This window comes from Periophthalmus magnuspinnatus, chromosome 12 (genome assembly GCF_009829125.3).
Source record: "Periophthalmus magnuspinnatus isolate fPerMag1 chromosome 12, fPerMag1.2.pri, whole genome shotgun sequence".
NCBI lineage: Eukaryota > Metazoa > Chordata > Actinopteri > Gobiiformes > Gobiidae > Periophthalmus > Periophthalmus magnuspinnatus.
In genome coordinates this window covers 18,494,590-18,511,178 of record NC_047137.1, presented here as the reverse complement: position 1 = coordinate 18,511,178, position 16,589 = coordinate 18,494,590, and the positions used below count along the sequence as shown (strand labels likewise).

Here is a 16,589-nt window from a genome sequence, read left to right as displayed (position 1 = left end):
AAAATTCACATATTTTTTATTAATAATTATGTGCAAAAAATGATAAAAATAACAGATGTTAAATGTAATAATTGTCTCTTCCGATGGAGATGATGCAAAACAGACCATAAATAAAACAGAAACAGAAACATACGACACTGGAAATAAAATCATCAGAGGAAAAAAAAAAAAGAAACACAAATACATCTGTTTTGTGCAAATAAAATGCTTTTAAATAGTTTTTCATCTAGAGAAAATCTAAATTCTGGAGTTTATCCTTCTCCAATTTGAGTCCGAGCTGAATTTGTGTCTAAATTTGATCTGCACGTGCCCAGAGTCACTACGGCAACACGTACACGGACAAACTACGTGTAATGTGTTATCTTTTTATTATTCTTTAAATCTCTTCATTTTTAATTATTTCTGAACCCAACTTTCATGTTATCACCAGAATTGAACTGATAAAAAGCTCGAGCAGATGAGTTTCAGATGTTTCTCCGTGTTCTGGTCGTTTCTTCTCATTGAGCCTCTGAAGTTGTTTGGAGAGATTCATCTGTTTGTGATGTTTATTAAGTCGTTTCAGATGAATATTGTGACTTTTATTATGGAATAGCCTCAGACAAAACAACAAAAGCAAGACCGGGAATCAAACTCATAACCTTCTTTTTGTGTGACAGAAGAGCTAACCACTCTGCCAGTGAAACTTGTGTCTATTATATTGAGGATAATACTTAAAGTGCTTTATCTGAAGTCTTTAGCTGCCTAATCAACACAGCGCCCCCCAGTGGAGATGTGCCTGAAGCTTTGAGATCAGTACCAAGAAACAGGATCAGGGCTGTGCAGGCGCCAACCCCAAGTCTATTTAAACTGCAGTTAAAAGATTTATAATTGGTTGTAATTATACTTTAAAAAAGAATTAAACACAATAAATGAGTGAAGAGTTCAACAGCACAATCGGATGTGTTTTGAAAAAATGTCAAAAAGTTTTAGTTTTCTTTTTGTTTCCATCTTCTAGAGATATTAGCAACGACAATAATGTAAAGTGGATTTTATCAAGAAGAGATAGGATTATATTTTAACGGCAGTAAAATACATTTGTCTTTTGAAAATATTACAGTATCAAGAGACATTTGAAAATGTCAAAAGGCCTCTAACTCTTATCTCTTTTTGAAAATGAACTCTTCCAAGTCTAGATCACAGCGTTTCAGAATAAGAGACGTAGAGAAGACGTGATCTACAGCAGAGCAGATGGTCTCTTATTACTTATACAAAAGGTTATTAGGCATATTATTTAATTTAACGACAGTCACCAGCTCAGACTTTTAAATGGCGAGCAAAAGAAACAAAAAATAAACTCGAGATAAACACAGGACTTAGTTTTACTCTGATACGCAGCCTGTCCGTCATCCCCGATAAACCTTTGTAATAATATTAATCCTATCTGCTTTTTAGAAAGTGGATCACCATCAGTGTATTTTGCTGTATTTCAAACTACTTACTTATTCATTAAAATTTTTGTTTTTAAGCGGCATTAAAATAGTGTTATCATAAACAATAATTACTATAAATCACAAATCCTTTTAAGTGCAGTTTAACATGACTTCCTGTTGGCACATGCACAGCCCTGATCCTGTTTCCTGGGACTGATTCCGTTGCTCTATCCCCTTTACCCCGTTTGCTAGCCTGGCCAGCCAGCCCATCTGGCTTTCTGTTCAAAAGCAGAAGCATCTGGAATCTTCCCCACAGGGAGTCATCACTGAAGTCCTCTGTGAAACAGCATGAGATCAGGTCTCAGTCTGTGCCTCATTTGTAGAAAACGTTTCAGTGGTCGTCATCTGGACACTGTTTTTCAAATACAGACGTTTCAACTCAAGACGTCATTTTGAATCTGAAGGGACTGGACTGAGAAGCTCCTCCCACAGGCTCCTCCCACAGGCTCCTCCCACAGGGCGGGGCTAATCCAGCTCAGGACAGGAGGACAAACGTTCTCAGAAACCTTCAGAGAGAAAATGACCTCCACAGTCCAAATGTCTCAATTTCAAAATCTTGTCCAGATGACGACCTCTGAACCCTTCTCCACCAAAGCTCTCAGTTAAACACACTCTGAGCGAGAGTCCAGAGGCGTCTGCGTTGGAACAGAAAGCCGGATGGGCTGAGTGGACAGGCTATGGTTAGTTTGGAGTCAGGCTCTGGGAGTGAGAGACGCTGGAGGTGCTGAGGTCCGTGCGATCACCTGGTTTCAGAGAGAGACCAGAGCCACGTGTGACGTGAGAGCGGAGTTTGAGTCCACTGTCTATGAGCCTGCGCCTGCTCCGCCTCTGTGCGCCCCCTGCTGTCCTCGTGTGCAAACATCTCAGCCACTTCCTGGTGTTTCGTGCAGCCAGTGAACGCCTCGCCTTTTTACTGCTGCTCTGGTAGAACCTCCCAAACGTGCACAGAACAGTGAGCGTGAGATCGCTTTTGAACGAGAGGAGAGACAAATGTGGGCAATACATCTGCCACCTCCTGAGTTCATCCATGTTCGGTCTGAACTTCTCCATCATGCTCTTTTTCATTTTTCGAAAAGCAGATGGACTCATGCCACTGAAGTGTTTGGAGGGCAGACACAGGGGCTGAAGCCTCCTCACCTCACTGAGGTAGTCGATGTCTTTGTGGACCTGTTTTAACATGTTCTTCAGTAACCGTCCAACGCAGGCAGAGACATCATGCTGTACTTGTGTGAAAGTCTCGCTCCACTGCTCCAGGAGTGTTTGGTATCTACGGAGACGCTGTGTCTCTTCTCTGAGCCCCTCCTCCTCTCTCAGGAACAGGAAGCGCGCGATGTTCACATCCTGCTCCTCACGGAACGGTGAGATCTGGAATCCCATCCCCAAATAATCAGAGCTTGTGCATTGGCTGTGGAGAAATGAAAGGCACAATTAAGAGCACAGCTCACAACTTTTATCTTCACTCTCCTGTGGCATAGACACAAATACTGCACGTGTGGGTGTGTGTGTGTGTGTGTGTGTAAAATGTCACAGCAATGTCATGTGACCACTCTGAGGCGTGTCAGGTTAGAAAATAAACTAACCATTGGTCTGAAAAAAGAACCTATTAAAACATTGCTAATATTATTCATCTTATATTTGTGCTGCCTTGGTTTGTATTTTTTCTGTGGTGTTATTTGAGTTTATGGTTTCCAGTGTATGTTGTTTGTTTGTTCTTGTTTGTAAAACCCTTCACACTGCTCTGCCTGCTTCACATAGAATCGATGGAGATGACTTCAGGGATAAAACTGTACCTGTTTTTTCCCGCTTTCTCGATGTCTCTGAACAAACTGATGAGGTCCTGCTTCTCCAGATGTTCAGCAGAGTCCTGCTCTCTGCTCCGCTCGTCCTCTCTGTGGAGTCAAACACAGAGTCAAAACCTCTCATCTACTGTGGAAGTAAACGTTTCACATTCATGACCTGCAGAGGCTGCACTAGCTCTGAGTCCTGATGCAGGTGTTGGGGTTTAGTGACCAATCAGATCAGAGAGAGACATTTTAGGTTTAAAACTACTGGATTTGGCAACACAAATGAGAGTCAAGTGAGGCTCATTCTGCTCTCTGATTGGGTAATCGTCTTGAACCAAATGATTATTTTATCTCTTATCTGTGGACATTCTACACTAAGATTCTATGTCCTCTTCCTCTGACAGTAAAACCCTGTCAGACTCAGCTGTGACGTCTTTACCTGCGGAGGAGCTGCACGATCCTCTGTTCTGCTTTTACTTCGTCCATAAAGTCTCTGTGAAACAAACCAATAATGAGTTATTAACGTAAATCACCATAATATTTATTTTTATATAATAAATATTTAATATATAAATATATCAAATATTTATATATATAATATATAGATATTTAATATATTTCACTCAAAAACTTGAGGCAGATGAGTGTGAAGCTGTTTCAGAAAAGAGAAAACACAGAAGGAGCAGCTGAATAATTCTTTGACATATTTATAATGCAAAGTGAGTTCATAAGTAATATCTGCAGCCTTTAGTGCACAGCTGTGTGATGGAGGTGGAGAGTGGGGAGAGACATTCACACACAGAGCCTGCACGTGGGCCCCTCTCACACAGGGCTTCAAAACAAACTACTGTGTTTGAACATTTGGACTTTAAATGTTCTCCAGATGCAGAGAGCAAAAACACACTCCTGCAGATGAGTAAAGCAAAGAAGTAAAGAAAAAAAAAATACATTGTCCCCCAAGTTAATTACCTTGTTTCCTCAAGATAATACATTTTTTATTTTATTTATTCTTTTAAAAGATAAGATTCTATGAGTGTGACGTCACAGCGTCCAGCTCCAGTCAAATGAAACTCATCGGGGCTAGAGCAGTTATAGCGGCTAATTTGGTGCCAGTTCCATATTTGGAATTCTGACTGTGAGTATCATAGCAACCAAAGAACCAATCCAGAGCGAGGCTGTTGAAAGTTACGGCCCTTCCCACTTGCTCCATTGGTTTAGCAGAGGGCGGGGACTTAGCAACGCTGTCAATCAAAGCTGTTGCTAACGATAGTGGGAGCGACCTCTGGGAAAGAAGACGCCTGTATTCTGTTATTAATGTTTTTATCTTGAGTTCTGGACATTATGGCGCAGTGGTCCCCAACCACCGGGCCGGGGACCAGACTGGTCAGCCGGACTGTCAGGAACAGATAAATCGCTCCCTCAAGTTAATTATTTGGTTCACTCAAGATAAATAACTTACGGCCACAAGATAATACCTTTTTAATTGTATTTATTTTTCTTTTAAAAGTGTCATTTGCAGCCTTTTTTACTGCACATGGTATGTTAGACAGTTTCCATTCAGGCTCCAAGGCCCAGCACAGCACTGAGTCTGCACTTTTAAAGGTTTTTAAGGACCTGTTTTTATTGACTGATGCTGTTGTTTTTAGACCTGACCGCGGCTTTTCACACAGACCACACAATTCTTTTTAAACCATCTTGAAGACTATCAGAGTCAGGTGGACCAGGGAGATCCTGTACTGTCAGGCACCAGGGAGCCCCCCAGGGTTCAATCCATGGGCCAATTCTATTTTCTCTCTTTCTCCTGCTGAGTGTGATCTTCAGAAGACACGACATTTATCATTTTCAAACTCAGACTTTATGCTCACGCCTCACTTCCTAACACATTCCAAGCATCCTGAGTTTATAAAGGCCAGAGCAGTTTTACTGTCATGTCCCTGCTAAAAACAACTAGCATGCTAACAGAGTACCAGCTTTACTTCCTGGTTCTCAGCAGACAAAAAGTTATAGTTAGTTATATAATTAGACGTAGACGGCAGCGGCCTCATTTTGACCCCAAGAGCTGCTTTTACAATATACACTGTGCCTTTTGTTTTTTTTACTTTAAACCCATCAGAGCCAAACTGCAGCTTTAGACTGGATGTTCTTACTTGTAGATTTGTGACAACAGGTAATGGAGGGTCCTCTTCAAAGTCTCGCTCTGTGGCGTCTCGTCTGCCTCCTCCTCGCTGTAAAAACACAGAGGGGTGAGATCGTACAGTCACAAGTCGCACGTGGGCTGTCACCATATAATGAATTACAAACTTCTTTGCTTAAATGTATTGTTTAGTTGTAACAGCTAAAAAAAAGCTACATAGACCATGATCCTTTGCTCTGCTTCTGTGCAGACTTATTAAAGATTATTAAAGGTCCTATATCACGCAAAACTGACTCTTGTAGCTTTAATCCATGTTCTAACGCTGTTCCCTCCTCAAACACAGACCTGGAGTTGTGTTTTGTTTCATTCACACATATTTGAGTCACACTTTATTATTAGTCTGTTACATTTCCTAAGGTCAAAATGTTCGGTTCCACCTTGTGATGTCATCAAGTGGTAGTTTTCAAGTGAACTCCTCCTTTTACATTTAGTTTAGTCGAGATAAGACACAACTCCAGGACTGAAATGAAACAAATGATTCTAGTGAAGGTGGAGTTTAAAAAGCACTTCCTGTATCACCACATGATGACATCACAAGGTGGAACAGAGTGTTTTCAGTTTGAAAGATCATTTTAAAATCAGTTTCTATAGTTCTGTGAGCATCTCCAGTGAGATTTGCACACGGTCACTCACCTCCCACATAGAATAACATCCTGAGGGGGGAGGGCAGCGTCTGGAGGGGGGAGGGCGGAGTGTGGAGGGGGGAGGGCGGAGTGTGGAGGGGGGAGGGCGGAGTGTGGAGGAGGGAGGGCGGGGTCTGGAGGGGGGAGGGCGGGGTCTGGGGTACAGAGGGAAAGGGGCCGATCAGTCTCCAGGAACAGAGTGGCGGGGTCTTCTTCGTACACGCGGCGGTCGTCCTCCTCGTCGTAATCGGCCCAGGCTTTGCTCCTGACCACTGCGGGGGTGGGCGGAGCCAGGGAGGGAGTAGGTGGGGCCAGTGAGGCAGTGGGTGTGGTCATCTTTCTGACTGACACGTTACTGTAAAAATACAAAAGACTTTCAGTGCCACTGTGTGAATCGTGGCAATAAAGTGTTGAGTCAGAAGGGGGCGCTGTAGGAACTCACGCTGCAGGTGGAGCATTTCCTCTGGCCGTGACGCTCTTGACTCTGCGTCTGTGTTTTCTGATGGAACAAAAAAGACAAAATAGTTTTTACTTGAGTGACGCATTAATAATTGAATAGAATCAGTCGTTTGATGAATGTTTTTGTTCCTCTTTTATTATTTAGATTATTTATGACCTTTAGGGGGCGCTGTTCACATTCAGTCTTTCTCAGAAACTGTAAAATAACGTAATTCCTGATCTAGTCTAGACCTCATGCCTCATCTCTCGTCTCTGGAGCTGTGGACAGACGGAAATGCTCAGGAAAAAAGCAGGTTTTGTATCTTCCAATGTTTCAAATTTTCTGCCAATCTCGAAGCTCCTTTTTGGCTAAAGTATTGGAGGAAGTGAATGTTCTTAGTCAATTACAGCCTTTTATAAATACACCTGGTATGTTCTAAATGTATAAAATCGGCAAATCCAGGTGTGAAACCAAAGAGCCAATCAGGATCGAGGGTGATCAACTTACAACAAAAAATACTTTAATAACATTGTTTTTTTAATCTGTAACAGTAAAATGTAAAATGCATAAATTTGCCTGAAATTCATACATATTTTTTATCCTTATTTGAACTATACACATTTTTTTAACTGATTGAACCACCTGATACTGAAAAAATAAAATAAAATTTGATTAAATATCAAAAAGAAAAATATAAATTAAATTATAATAAAATGAAGAAGTCAGGATTAAAGGCTACAATGAGCTGGTTTTGCAGGGCACAGCTTTTCGAAGCGGAGTTTGAAGCTGATACTGCAGCTCTCAGCTCCTGCTCAGTGTTTAGTGTTGAGAGAGGACAGTTTTTATAAAGTGAATTATAACCAGAGCTCAAAGGAACCACTTTGTGCCCATGTTCAAGTTCTACATGTTCACTATGTCCATTTATCTACACCACATGTGTCAAACTCAAGGCCCGGGGGCTAAATACGGCCCGCCACGTCATTTTATGTGGCCCACGACAAGGTAAATTAAAATGTATAACTGTCTTAAAATGTCAGTTTATCAGGAGATACGCAGTTACACAGTCATATTTTTTTACATCTATACAAATTTAAGGGCATTTTGCTGATGTGGCCCTCGATGAAATTGAGTTTGACGCCCCTGATCTACACAGTCTATGGTCTGAGAGCAGCATTAACACGGCCTGAGTGTGGGGCCTCTGTCTTTTACTGTTCTATTTATTTTATTATTTTTAACTGGTTGTATTTTGTTTATCGTTTTAAGGTTTTATTATTTTTATGAGAAAGTTTGTTTTAATGTGCCGTCTGACTAAAGTCTTTTTTTTTTTTTTTTATTCGTCCCTATTCAAATAAACCCCACAGTGCGCAGCGTTAGAGGACGTTAGTTTATAAAATGTGTTGTATAAAGTGGATAAACCATAGGACCTGAGACGAAGACGATGAAGTTTAACAGTTTATAGTGACTTACTGTAAACGCTGTGGCTTTTTGAAGAGTATGAAACGGTCGTTTGAGCGATCTCTGAAGGTGCTGCCCCCTACAGGACTGAAAGAGACAGAACACAAACTGTTAACCAGAGTCACAAAATAAAATAAAAGTCACGGGCATCGGTGGATCACATGAGTCACATTTAGCTGTTCTTCTGATCTTCACCACACGACTTTAGGACAAGAGTTAAACCCGGGATAATGCCCAGCAGGGGGCGCAAAGGACTGAACTGATGGGACCATAGAACCCCCTGGATACAGCACAGAGGGGCGTGTCTGGAGGAACCGAGGCCTCGAGGCTTGGAGACGCCTGAGGAACCTGAGGCCTTCGTACTGTGAGGTATGGGAGCTAACCACTCTGCCACTGTACACTTCTTGTTCATTTTCAGATCGTAGTTTGTGCTGATGTTTCTCATGTGGAGGAAGGGCAAAACAAAAGGTCTAAGGGCCCACAAGGGGGCGCTGTGACATGTAAGGGTTAAAATGCTGCGTGTTCTCTGATGTTTCGTTGGTCGTCCGTCCTGAAACACGTCTCAGTCTCAGGTCTGAGCGCACTTTGACCTGATAATGTCAGAGTGTTTTTGTAAAGTGTAGTTTAAATCAGTCTGATCTGGACCACAGCTTTGAGTTCAACTTTATTATTGTAACTTACGTTAAACAGCGTGGCTTTTTGAAGTTTATGGGTTGGTCATTTGAGCGATCTCTGAAGGTGCTGCCCCCTACAGGACTGAAAGAGACAGAACACAAACTGTGAACCACAGAGTCACAAAATAAAATGAGTCACAGGCATCAGTGGATCACATGAGTCACATTTAGTTAATGCTTCACCACACGACTTTAGGACAAGTGTTAAACCCGGGATATTACCAGCAGGGGGCGCTCTGCTGATGGGGTCCCACACTCTGCATAATGTCAGAGTTGTATTCACTCAGTTACAGATTGTTTTGCCAAAAAATGTGAACATTTTAATCGATTATTTGGGCCTGTGGGTGTTGTGTTTTCTATGCCTTGGTGCCAGTGCAGCGCTCGATAGTTTCAAGTTAAAACATGATATTTATTATTATGAAGTTGCATCATTACTCTTGAAGTGATGTTATTTGTAAAATGAAGTAACAACGTGATGGTGACAGATTATAACGCGACAGTGAAGAGCGTGAGGCGGTGGATCAGAGTGAGGACACAGGCTGTTCGAGTTCGTGCTATTAAACATATGATTTATTAACTGAGGGTGTGGCTTTGGTCAACGTCAGAGAGCTGCTTCTTGCTGTGGGCAGAGCTGTGGACTATGGGCACATGCCTCAGTCTGTACTACTACTACTACTACTACTAGGACCACTACTTCAACGCCTATGACAGGTGGGCACAGTCATAACAAACACAATAGATCCTTGTTTTAAATATCTGCTGCTTCATGATTCTTCAGTCTGACGTCATTTCGAGGTGGTATCGTGTTAAAACGTGACTCTGACAATTGGACGAGGCGACGCTGAGGCTCCATTTCTCTATGATTTTAGATTTGTCTTGTATTTTGGAGACTTTTTCTGGTGGAAAAATGAGAATGATGTTATAACTGTGGAACATTTGATCTGACCAGGAGTGAAGAAGCGGTTTGGATGAGCGTCTGCTGTGGACTGTACCTGGACGACTGAGGGATTACACGGACACATCAAGACAAACATCGCTGTCCCGTAGAGCTGCGTGTGGATTAAGGCTCTTTGAGAAACGTTTGACTTGTACGTCTGTGTCCCTCAGTCGTCCAGGTCTGATCCAGAGTAAAAGAAAAATTCAAATCTGTAACTGGACAAAAAGTTCTAGGAGTGAAGACGTTTGGCTGATCGTCCAAGCCACGACTACTGGAACTGAAGAAAAACCTAAGAATATTCAAACTTTTGTGCGTAATATAGAATGTAAAAAATAAACGTAAAGAAAAAAACTAATTTTCAACATGCAGCGTCAACAGTAAAGTGTGCTATTCACTGAACTAGTCAAAACTGCACACAAAGTACTGCTCTGAGCAAATATGATGTGTGCAGTGTCCAGCAGGGGGCGCCAGGGAGCCGTGTTTGTGTGCACTCACGTGGTCAGGGCAGTACTGTCACGTTTACGCCCTCTAGTGGACAGTCGGTTTGTTGCAGAGCTGTGGTCCCTGTCAGAAAAAAGTCAGAGTTTATATGAACAACATTCAGCACAGAAAAAATACACAACTACAGACTGTTAGATTTGTTACTGTTGGACCACACTTGGACCACACTTGGACCACACTTGGACCACACTTGGACCACACTTGGACCACACTTGGACCACACTTGGACCACACTTGGACCACACTTGGACCACACTTGGACTCACCTTGGACCAGAGTGAACGGGGTCTTGAGGATCCTCACTGGGCTCCATTCTGTTCCATGTCAACAGCCTGAGAATGGCAAGAGTCAAAAGTAAACACGGGGAAATGTGTCCTCTGCATTTGACCCGTCCTTCAGTGTCCCTGGTTTAAACCTACATTTTAACTTTGGAGGAAGAGTTGTTATTATTTTGTTATTTAGCTGATGTGATGCAGACAGAGTTTATAGCAAGACCTTCATTTTCAACCCGTCCCTGGTTGGGCTTTTTTACAATTTACTAATATGCAAAGTATATTAAAACACTTACCTCTTAAAATAGTTACATCAGTGCCCAAAAATACATTTAACACTCACACGTTCTCTCACTCACCAACTGTCATACTACTTATTTACAAGTGGGGACAGTTTTGACTCATTTTCAGCCAGTTCTTAACCCTAGAGCTGAACATTTTTTAGTGTTAAACTGCAGATTAAAAGTCTGTACTGTTTATGTTCATGAAATTGATTCTATTTTGATGCAGTTTTTGAAAATACCAAATAAAAAATGCAGAACAAAACATTCTGTCCCCACATGGCTCCGCCCTCCGCCCTCGTGACTGAGGAGGGCGGTGTTACAGTCGGTGTTCACAGTCCACATTCTCTGAGGTGCAGCACAAACAGCTCTGAGTTTTGTTCTCGGCATTTAAACTTTATTTAAACGTGACAAAACATCGAGAGTCAAATCTGTCCTTTAAGAGGACAAGAGGAATAAAGACAGAAGAGACAAGTCTACAGCAAGTCAAATATTTACAGTTTCCCTCACTCTGTTCATGAAGCTCTTTAACTCCTCAGTTTGATCAGTTTGACACTTACCGCGTTTAGGAGACAAAAGCAACGTCGTTTGGGAAGAAAAAGTCTTTAAAAACTGATGAAGGAGCAACTGACGACCTCAAAGAAGGATCCAGACGCTCTGAGGCAGGAAGAGAGGAGGGAGGAGGTATAGAGAGAGAGAGAGGGAGGAGCTACAGGGCAGATAGAGAGAGAGAGAGTAGAGACAGAGGAGAGGTTGAGGAAATCACATGACCCAGAGTTCAGCCAATCAGAGCAGGGCTGCGTGGGGTGGGGAGGGGATTTCCACGTCCCAGGTACCGCCCTCGTCTGGGTCCTTTCAGGTCGTGGTAGGGCATCCAGGTCATTCAAGCATTCACGTCCTCCACAGGCTTGTTTTAGTATTTTCACCTCCTTGAGCAGACATAACTACCCACAATGCATTTGTCTTTTTCAAGAAAAATGTGGGTTTATTTGTTGGTTTGTATTTATTATTTAATGTTTATGTTTTTCCTGCTGCTGCTCGTTCTCTGTCCCGTGAGCCTCTGTTTAGGCTCAGGAGGAAGTGGCTCCGCCCACCGCCAGGTCCAGATACTTTGGAAAACCCCCAGTTCAGTCCTGGTCTAGTCCAAGTTTAGTTCTGGATTTAGATGCTCACTACATGCACTTCCACTGTGCCCCGGCCCCTGAGCAAGACACTGCTCACCCTGTCTCACCCAGGACTAAACCGGGACTTAACCGGGACTAAACTGGGACTAAACTGGGACTAAACTGGGACTAAACCGGGACTAAACTGGGACTAAACTAGGACTAAACCAGGACTAAACCAGGACTAAACCGGGACTAAACTAGGACTAAACCGGGACTAAACCGGGACTAAACCAGGACTGAACCAGGACTAAGGCAGGTCTTTCTCTTTCTGCAGGTCAAGGCTCTGAACAGTGGTCCAGTTGTGGGTGTAGTACCGTTTTAAACCAGCAGGAGGAGCCAGTCGCTCCTACTTCCTGATCTGGAGGATTCATAGATCATAGAGCACGTTACAAAGAAAATAATGTTTGAAACAAGGGATTTTTAATGGAGCGTTTTAGTAACAACAAACATTTAAAACCAAGATAAATGTAAATAAAAACCCCAGGATCATGTAGAGGGTTAATACGAACATTTAAGACCAGAATGAGTCTGAAGCAGCAGAGACAGAGCGAGGACAGGAAATGCGACATGATCACTTCCTGTTTGGCTAGCAGGTTAGCCATGTCCGTTCATATATAGCGTGTATGCTAGCAGGTTACTCTTGATCCTCTGCTGGACGGTGGGAGGACCTTGGTCGTTACAGTCTGTGACCTTCAGGACGTCTTCTTTGTTGAGACGTTGGGATTGTTTTGAACATCATTTCTTTATTTTACATGTGACATAACTGATCATAACACTACACCACTGTTGTTTTTATAATGGCTTCATACTTTTTGCAGATTAAAACAACAACAGCCGACCAGATCATGCAGGAACCTGAGTTTAACACCGAGGACGTGGATATGGAGCTTCTGGGCACAAATGGAGACACAAAAGGCTCAGTTTTATACCACAGAAACACGTTGGAAATGACCTCTTTGGTTCATTTTGTTTGGCCTTTTTAATATCATTTATTTTTATTCTTTGTATTTATCGGCGCAGAGGGGTCTTCTCTCTCGTCGAGTTGAATACGATGAAGAGCAGGAGCAGCTTTAGACAGAATCACAAGAAGAACAACAAAACGTCTCATAAGAACCACCATAACAAAGCTCTAACTGGCCTTTCATTTTGTTTTACTTCCATCTTGACTCTGTCCTGATTTGGCCCTGAGCTCATCCTGGTTTAGTCCTGGTTTAGTCCTGGTTTAGTCCTGTTTAGTCCTGGTTTAGTCCTGGTTTAGTCTTGGTTTAGTCTGTGCCTTAATCCTGAGTTTGTCTCGTCTTTGTTCTGGTTTAATCCTGACCATGTTTCATCACGTCTGGGCTCCTTCCATCTGACTCTATCCTGGTTTGGCCTGGTTTAGTCTGGGTTTTGACCCGGGTTAAGTCTTATTTAGTCCTGCTTTAGTTGAGGCTGGTCCTTTTAAATCACAGTTTTATAAAGTGTGGGCTCTTGTCTCCTGGTCCAGAATCTCACTCCAGCTTTGGTGAAAAGTTCAGTTCTGTGTGAAAGTAACAAAGTTTTATTTGAAATGAGTGAAACGGCAAAAGGTTAAATCAGTTTAATTATGGCAGCAGTTTTTTGTACATTTGATTGAACAAACATGAACATGACTCTGCTCATCTCATCAGACAAATGTTTAAACTGTAAAAAAACAACAGTAAAAGGCACTTTGGCTTGTTTTTAAACAGAAGATCCTCATCTGACTCTGGTGAGGAACATGAAGGTGAGACTCTGGTTCTGTCCAGGCTCCTCGTCTTAATCATCTGGAATCTTCCCCACAGGGAGTCATCACTGAAGTCCTCTGTGAAACAGCATGAGATCAGTCAGGTCAGTCTGTGCCTCATTTGTAGAAAACGTTTCAGTGGTCGTCATCTGGACACTGTTTTTCAAATACAGACGTTTCAACTCAAGACGTCATTTTGAATCTGAAGGGACTGGACTGAAGAGTGAACTAAAGACCCGACATGAGGCACCAGCAGAGACACCAGGAGAGGACAGCACCGGACCAAGAGCGAGGACAAGTGCGCGCTCTGGGTCAAGAGCGCGCACGCAGAGACACGCTGTTTAAAGCCTGCAGCACGCCAAACCCAAACATAAAACTAAACTTACAAATAGGCAAAAATGCACAACTAACTACTAACTTAAAGTAACAAAAATATACAGGAAAAACTTCAGATGATTTAAAACTGAGAAAACGAAGGAAATAAAGAAACACGAGGAGAAATAAACACATAAAAACTCCAGAGATAATGTTAAACTAAAGTCTATGAAGATGTGACAAAACCACAGAATAGAGTTTTGTCCTCGGGATTTAAACTTAATCCTGACAAAACATCAAATCTGAGGACAAGAGGAATAAAGACAGAAGAGACAAGTCTGCACAGAGTGAATCTGAGAGGGGGAGCTGAAAAAAGCTACGGCTCCCCCTGGTGTTTGACCAGAGAATCACAATGAGCCTCGGTCAGAATCTAAAGTGGAAATATTTCAAATATTAAAATAAAATAACTTCCATTCATGAACATTCAGATGAAAACACACTGGAGAGTTATTGACTCATGAACTGTCCCGTGTTTGGACTGACACAGATGTCACAAATATGACACAAATATGACATAAATATGACATAAATATGACATAATTATCACACAAATGTCACAAATCAGTGTCATGACTCTGTCCAGTCTGTTCCACTCATAGATACATTTCATTCTAAAACTCTTTTTTCTGGAGCAGGAAACAAATCAAGATGCACCAAAACGAGGCAGGTCCTGATCATGAATCAAGTCAAATATTTACAGTTTCCCTTAATAAACCACTAAAATATTTACACTGATTTAAGAAAATATGTGAGGATTAAACTGACATTTCTACAGTTGAACTGTATTTGAAGTCAAATCATCACAATTGAGTTTATTTTCTGATTTAAACCCTCACTCTGTTCATGAAGCTCTTTAACTCTTCAGTTTGACACTTACCAAGTTTAGGAGAAAAGTCTTTAAAAAATGACGAAGGAGCAGCTGAAGAATTTAAAGAAGCATCCAGATCCAACACACTATACACCTTACGACGGTAACACTTGATAAACTCCGCCATTTATCCTCCAATCAGACGCTCCGCAGGCAGCGCCTCAATACTGCACATAGAGTGATGATGTGTAATGATCGGTCAGCTGCACAGGGCGAGTGGTGTGGACTATAGTTTTTATATTTATATTTATATATTAGTCTCAGAGTAAAAGGACTTGATGAAAAGAGGACAGTTGAATGAGTCGTTTTTGGGTCGAGAAACCTGATGAAACTCAAATCGTGACAAATGTTGGAGACACATTGGACTTTTATCCACATGTTTTGGGATTGTATTGTGTCAGTATATTTAGTGTATTTAATATATTTAGTGTATTTAGTAAAACTGTATACTCTGATTGAACTGAAATGTTAAAGACTTTTGTTACTTTTTAATGAAGGACTTTTCAAACTCACTAAACTGCTCCTTTTCTCACATAAAGACACGACTGGAGGTTTAAGAAAAGTGAAAAAACTGCATCACTTCACTGACAAACACCAACAACCTGAGTCTGAGTCACTGGACCTTTAGTTTTATCATGAACATGGAATTATCAGGAGCTAAAATGCACAAAAAGAAAAACCTGTGATTCTGGAGTAAAACCTGATGAGAACAGCATCATCTCAAATAAAGTTCAACTTATCATCAGTGGAACACATTTTTACAATGGAAATATAAACTAAAAGGTAAAGGAACTGTATGGGGCTGCAAATTCAAAATAATAATTGAAAAAGTCCATGTTCAGACTGAGGACTGGGGTCAGGGCGCCATCTGCTGGCAGCAGAGGGACATGACACAAACACAAAAGCTCAGGTTTCTGGACTTTAGAACAGCAGGAGACACAAAAGTGTGAAAGTCAAACCCTGGTGTTTTTATGGGGCTGGAGGGAGAGAAGTGAACGAGGATTCATCAAACAAGTGAGAAAAAAGAAAAATACAAAACCAGGAGTTTAATGAGGGAACGAGTTATAACATGATAAAAGATCCAAAAGTCCAGTTTGTATAATGTGCTCTTTAGAAAACACAAGGATCATGATTATAACAGTAACACAACACAAGTATAATTACACTATTAGACCCGCCCCCTGCTGTCTACATCACACCTGGTCTCTCTAGCCCCGCCCCCGATGTCTACGTCACACCTGGACAATGTGATTAGCCAGAATAATCCATGTTTTTTGTATATTTTTGTTTCTACAGGGCAAACGAGTCACCAGTCGGTGAAGTAGAGTCTCAAAACAAACAAGACCCAACACTGATGATCTGCACGAGCTTAAGTCTGAGCCTCTGGACAACTGGTCAAAAGGGGTGTGTTCAAAAAAATAGCAGCGTGACATCATGAGGTCATCAATTTTATGAAAAAAAAACAGGTGTGAATCAGGTGGCCCCAGTTTAAGGATGAAGCAGCACTTAGTGAACATGAATTTGAGAAAAATGGGTCGTTCATTGTTCAGAAGAACGACTTTGATTAAAAGGTTGACTGGAGAGAGGAAAACCGATAAAGAGGTGCAGAAAATGAAAGGTCAGCTAAAATGATCAATGTCTTAAAATGGAGAGTAAAACCAAAGGGACGTGGAAGAAAAACGAAAGACAAGCATCAAAATGGAGCAAAGAAGAATCAGAAAAGGCTCAGCCAACGATAAAGTCTGGAGTTCCCTGTGACAGAAGACGTCTGTGTGAAGATCATCTGTTTCCAACAATCCCCCCAAAA

At 41.7% G+C, this 16,589-nt stretch overlaps 1 protein-coding gene across 1 annotated transcript; it reads right to left on the bottom strand.

Annotated features, from left to right (window-relative positions):
- LOC117379329 (FYN-binding protein 1-like) lies at positions 1-11,288 on the bottom strand. The gene is made up of 11 exons (XM_033976025.2): positions 11,190-11,288; positions 10,343-10,408; positions 10,071-10,139; positions 8,646-8,720; positions 7,977-8,051; positions 6,513-6,569; positions 6,081-6,425; positions 5,401-5,478; positions 3,693-3,746; positions 3,260-3,358; positions 1-2,874 (listed from the first exon to the last, which is right to left on the bottom strand). The coding sequence occupies exons 2-11, from the start codon at positions 10,387-10,389 to the stop codon at positions 2,151-2,153; spliced, it is 1,623 nt and encodes a 540-aa protein (XP_033831916.1). The 5' UTR covers positions 10,390-10,408; positions 11,190-11,288; the 3' UTR covers positions 1-2,150.
- Between the last annotated feature and the right edge of the window lie 5,301 nt (positions 11,289-16,589).

Coding starts and splice junctions, on each gene's coding strand:
- LOC117379329 (XM_033976025.2), bottom strand. CDS start 10,389: ATGGAGCCCAGTGAGGATCCTCAAGACCCCGTTCACTCTGGTCCAAG. Junction 10,140..10,342: donor CCCGTTCACTCTGGTCCAAG/GTGAGTCCAAGT, acceptor TTTTTCTGACAG/GGACCACAGCTCTGCAACAA. Junction 5,479..6,080: donor GATGTTATTCTATGTGGGAG/GTGAGTGACCGT, acceptor GTGTTTTTACAG/CGAGGAGGAGGCAGACGAGA.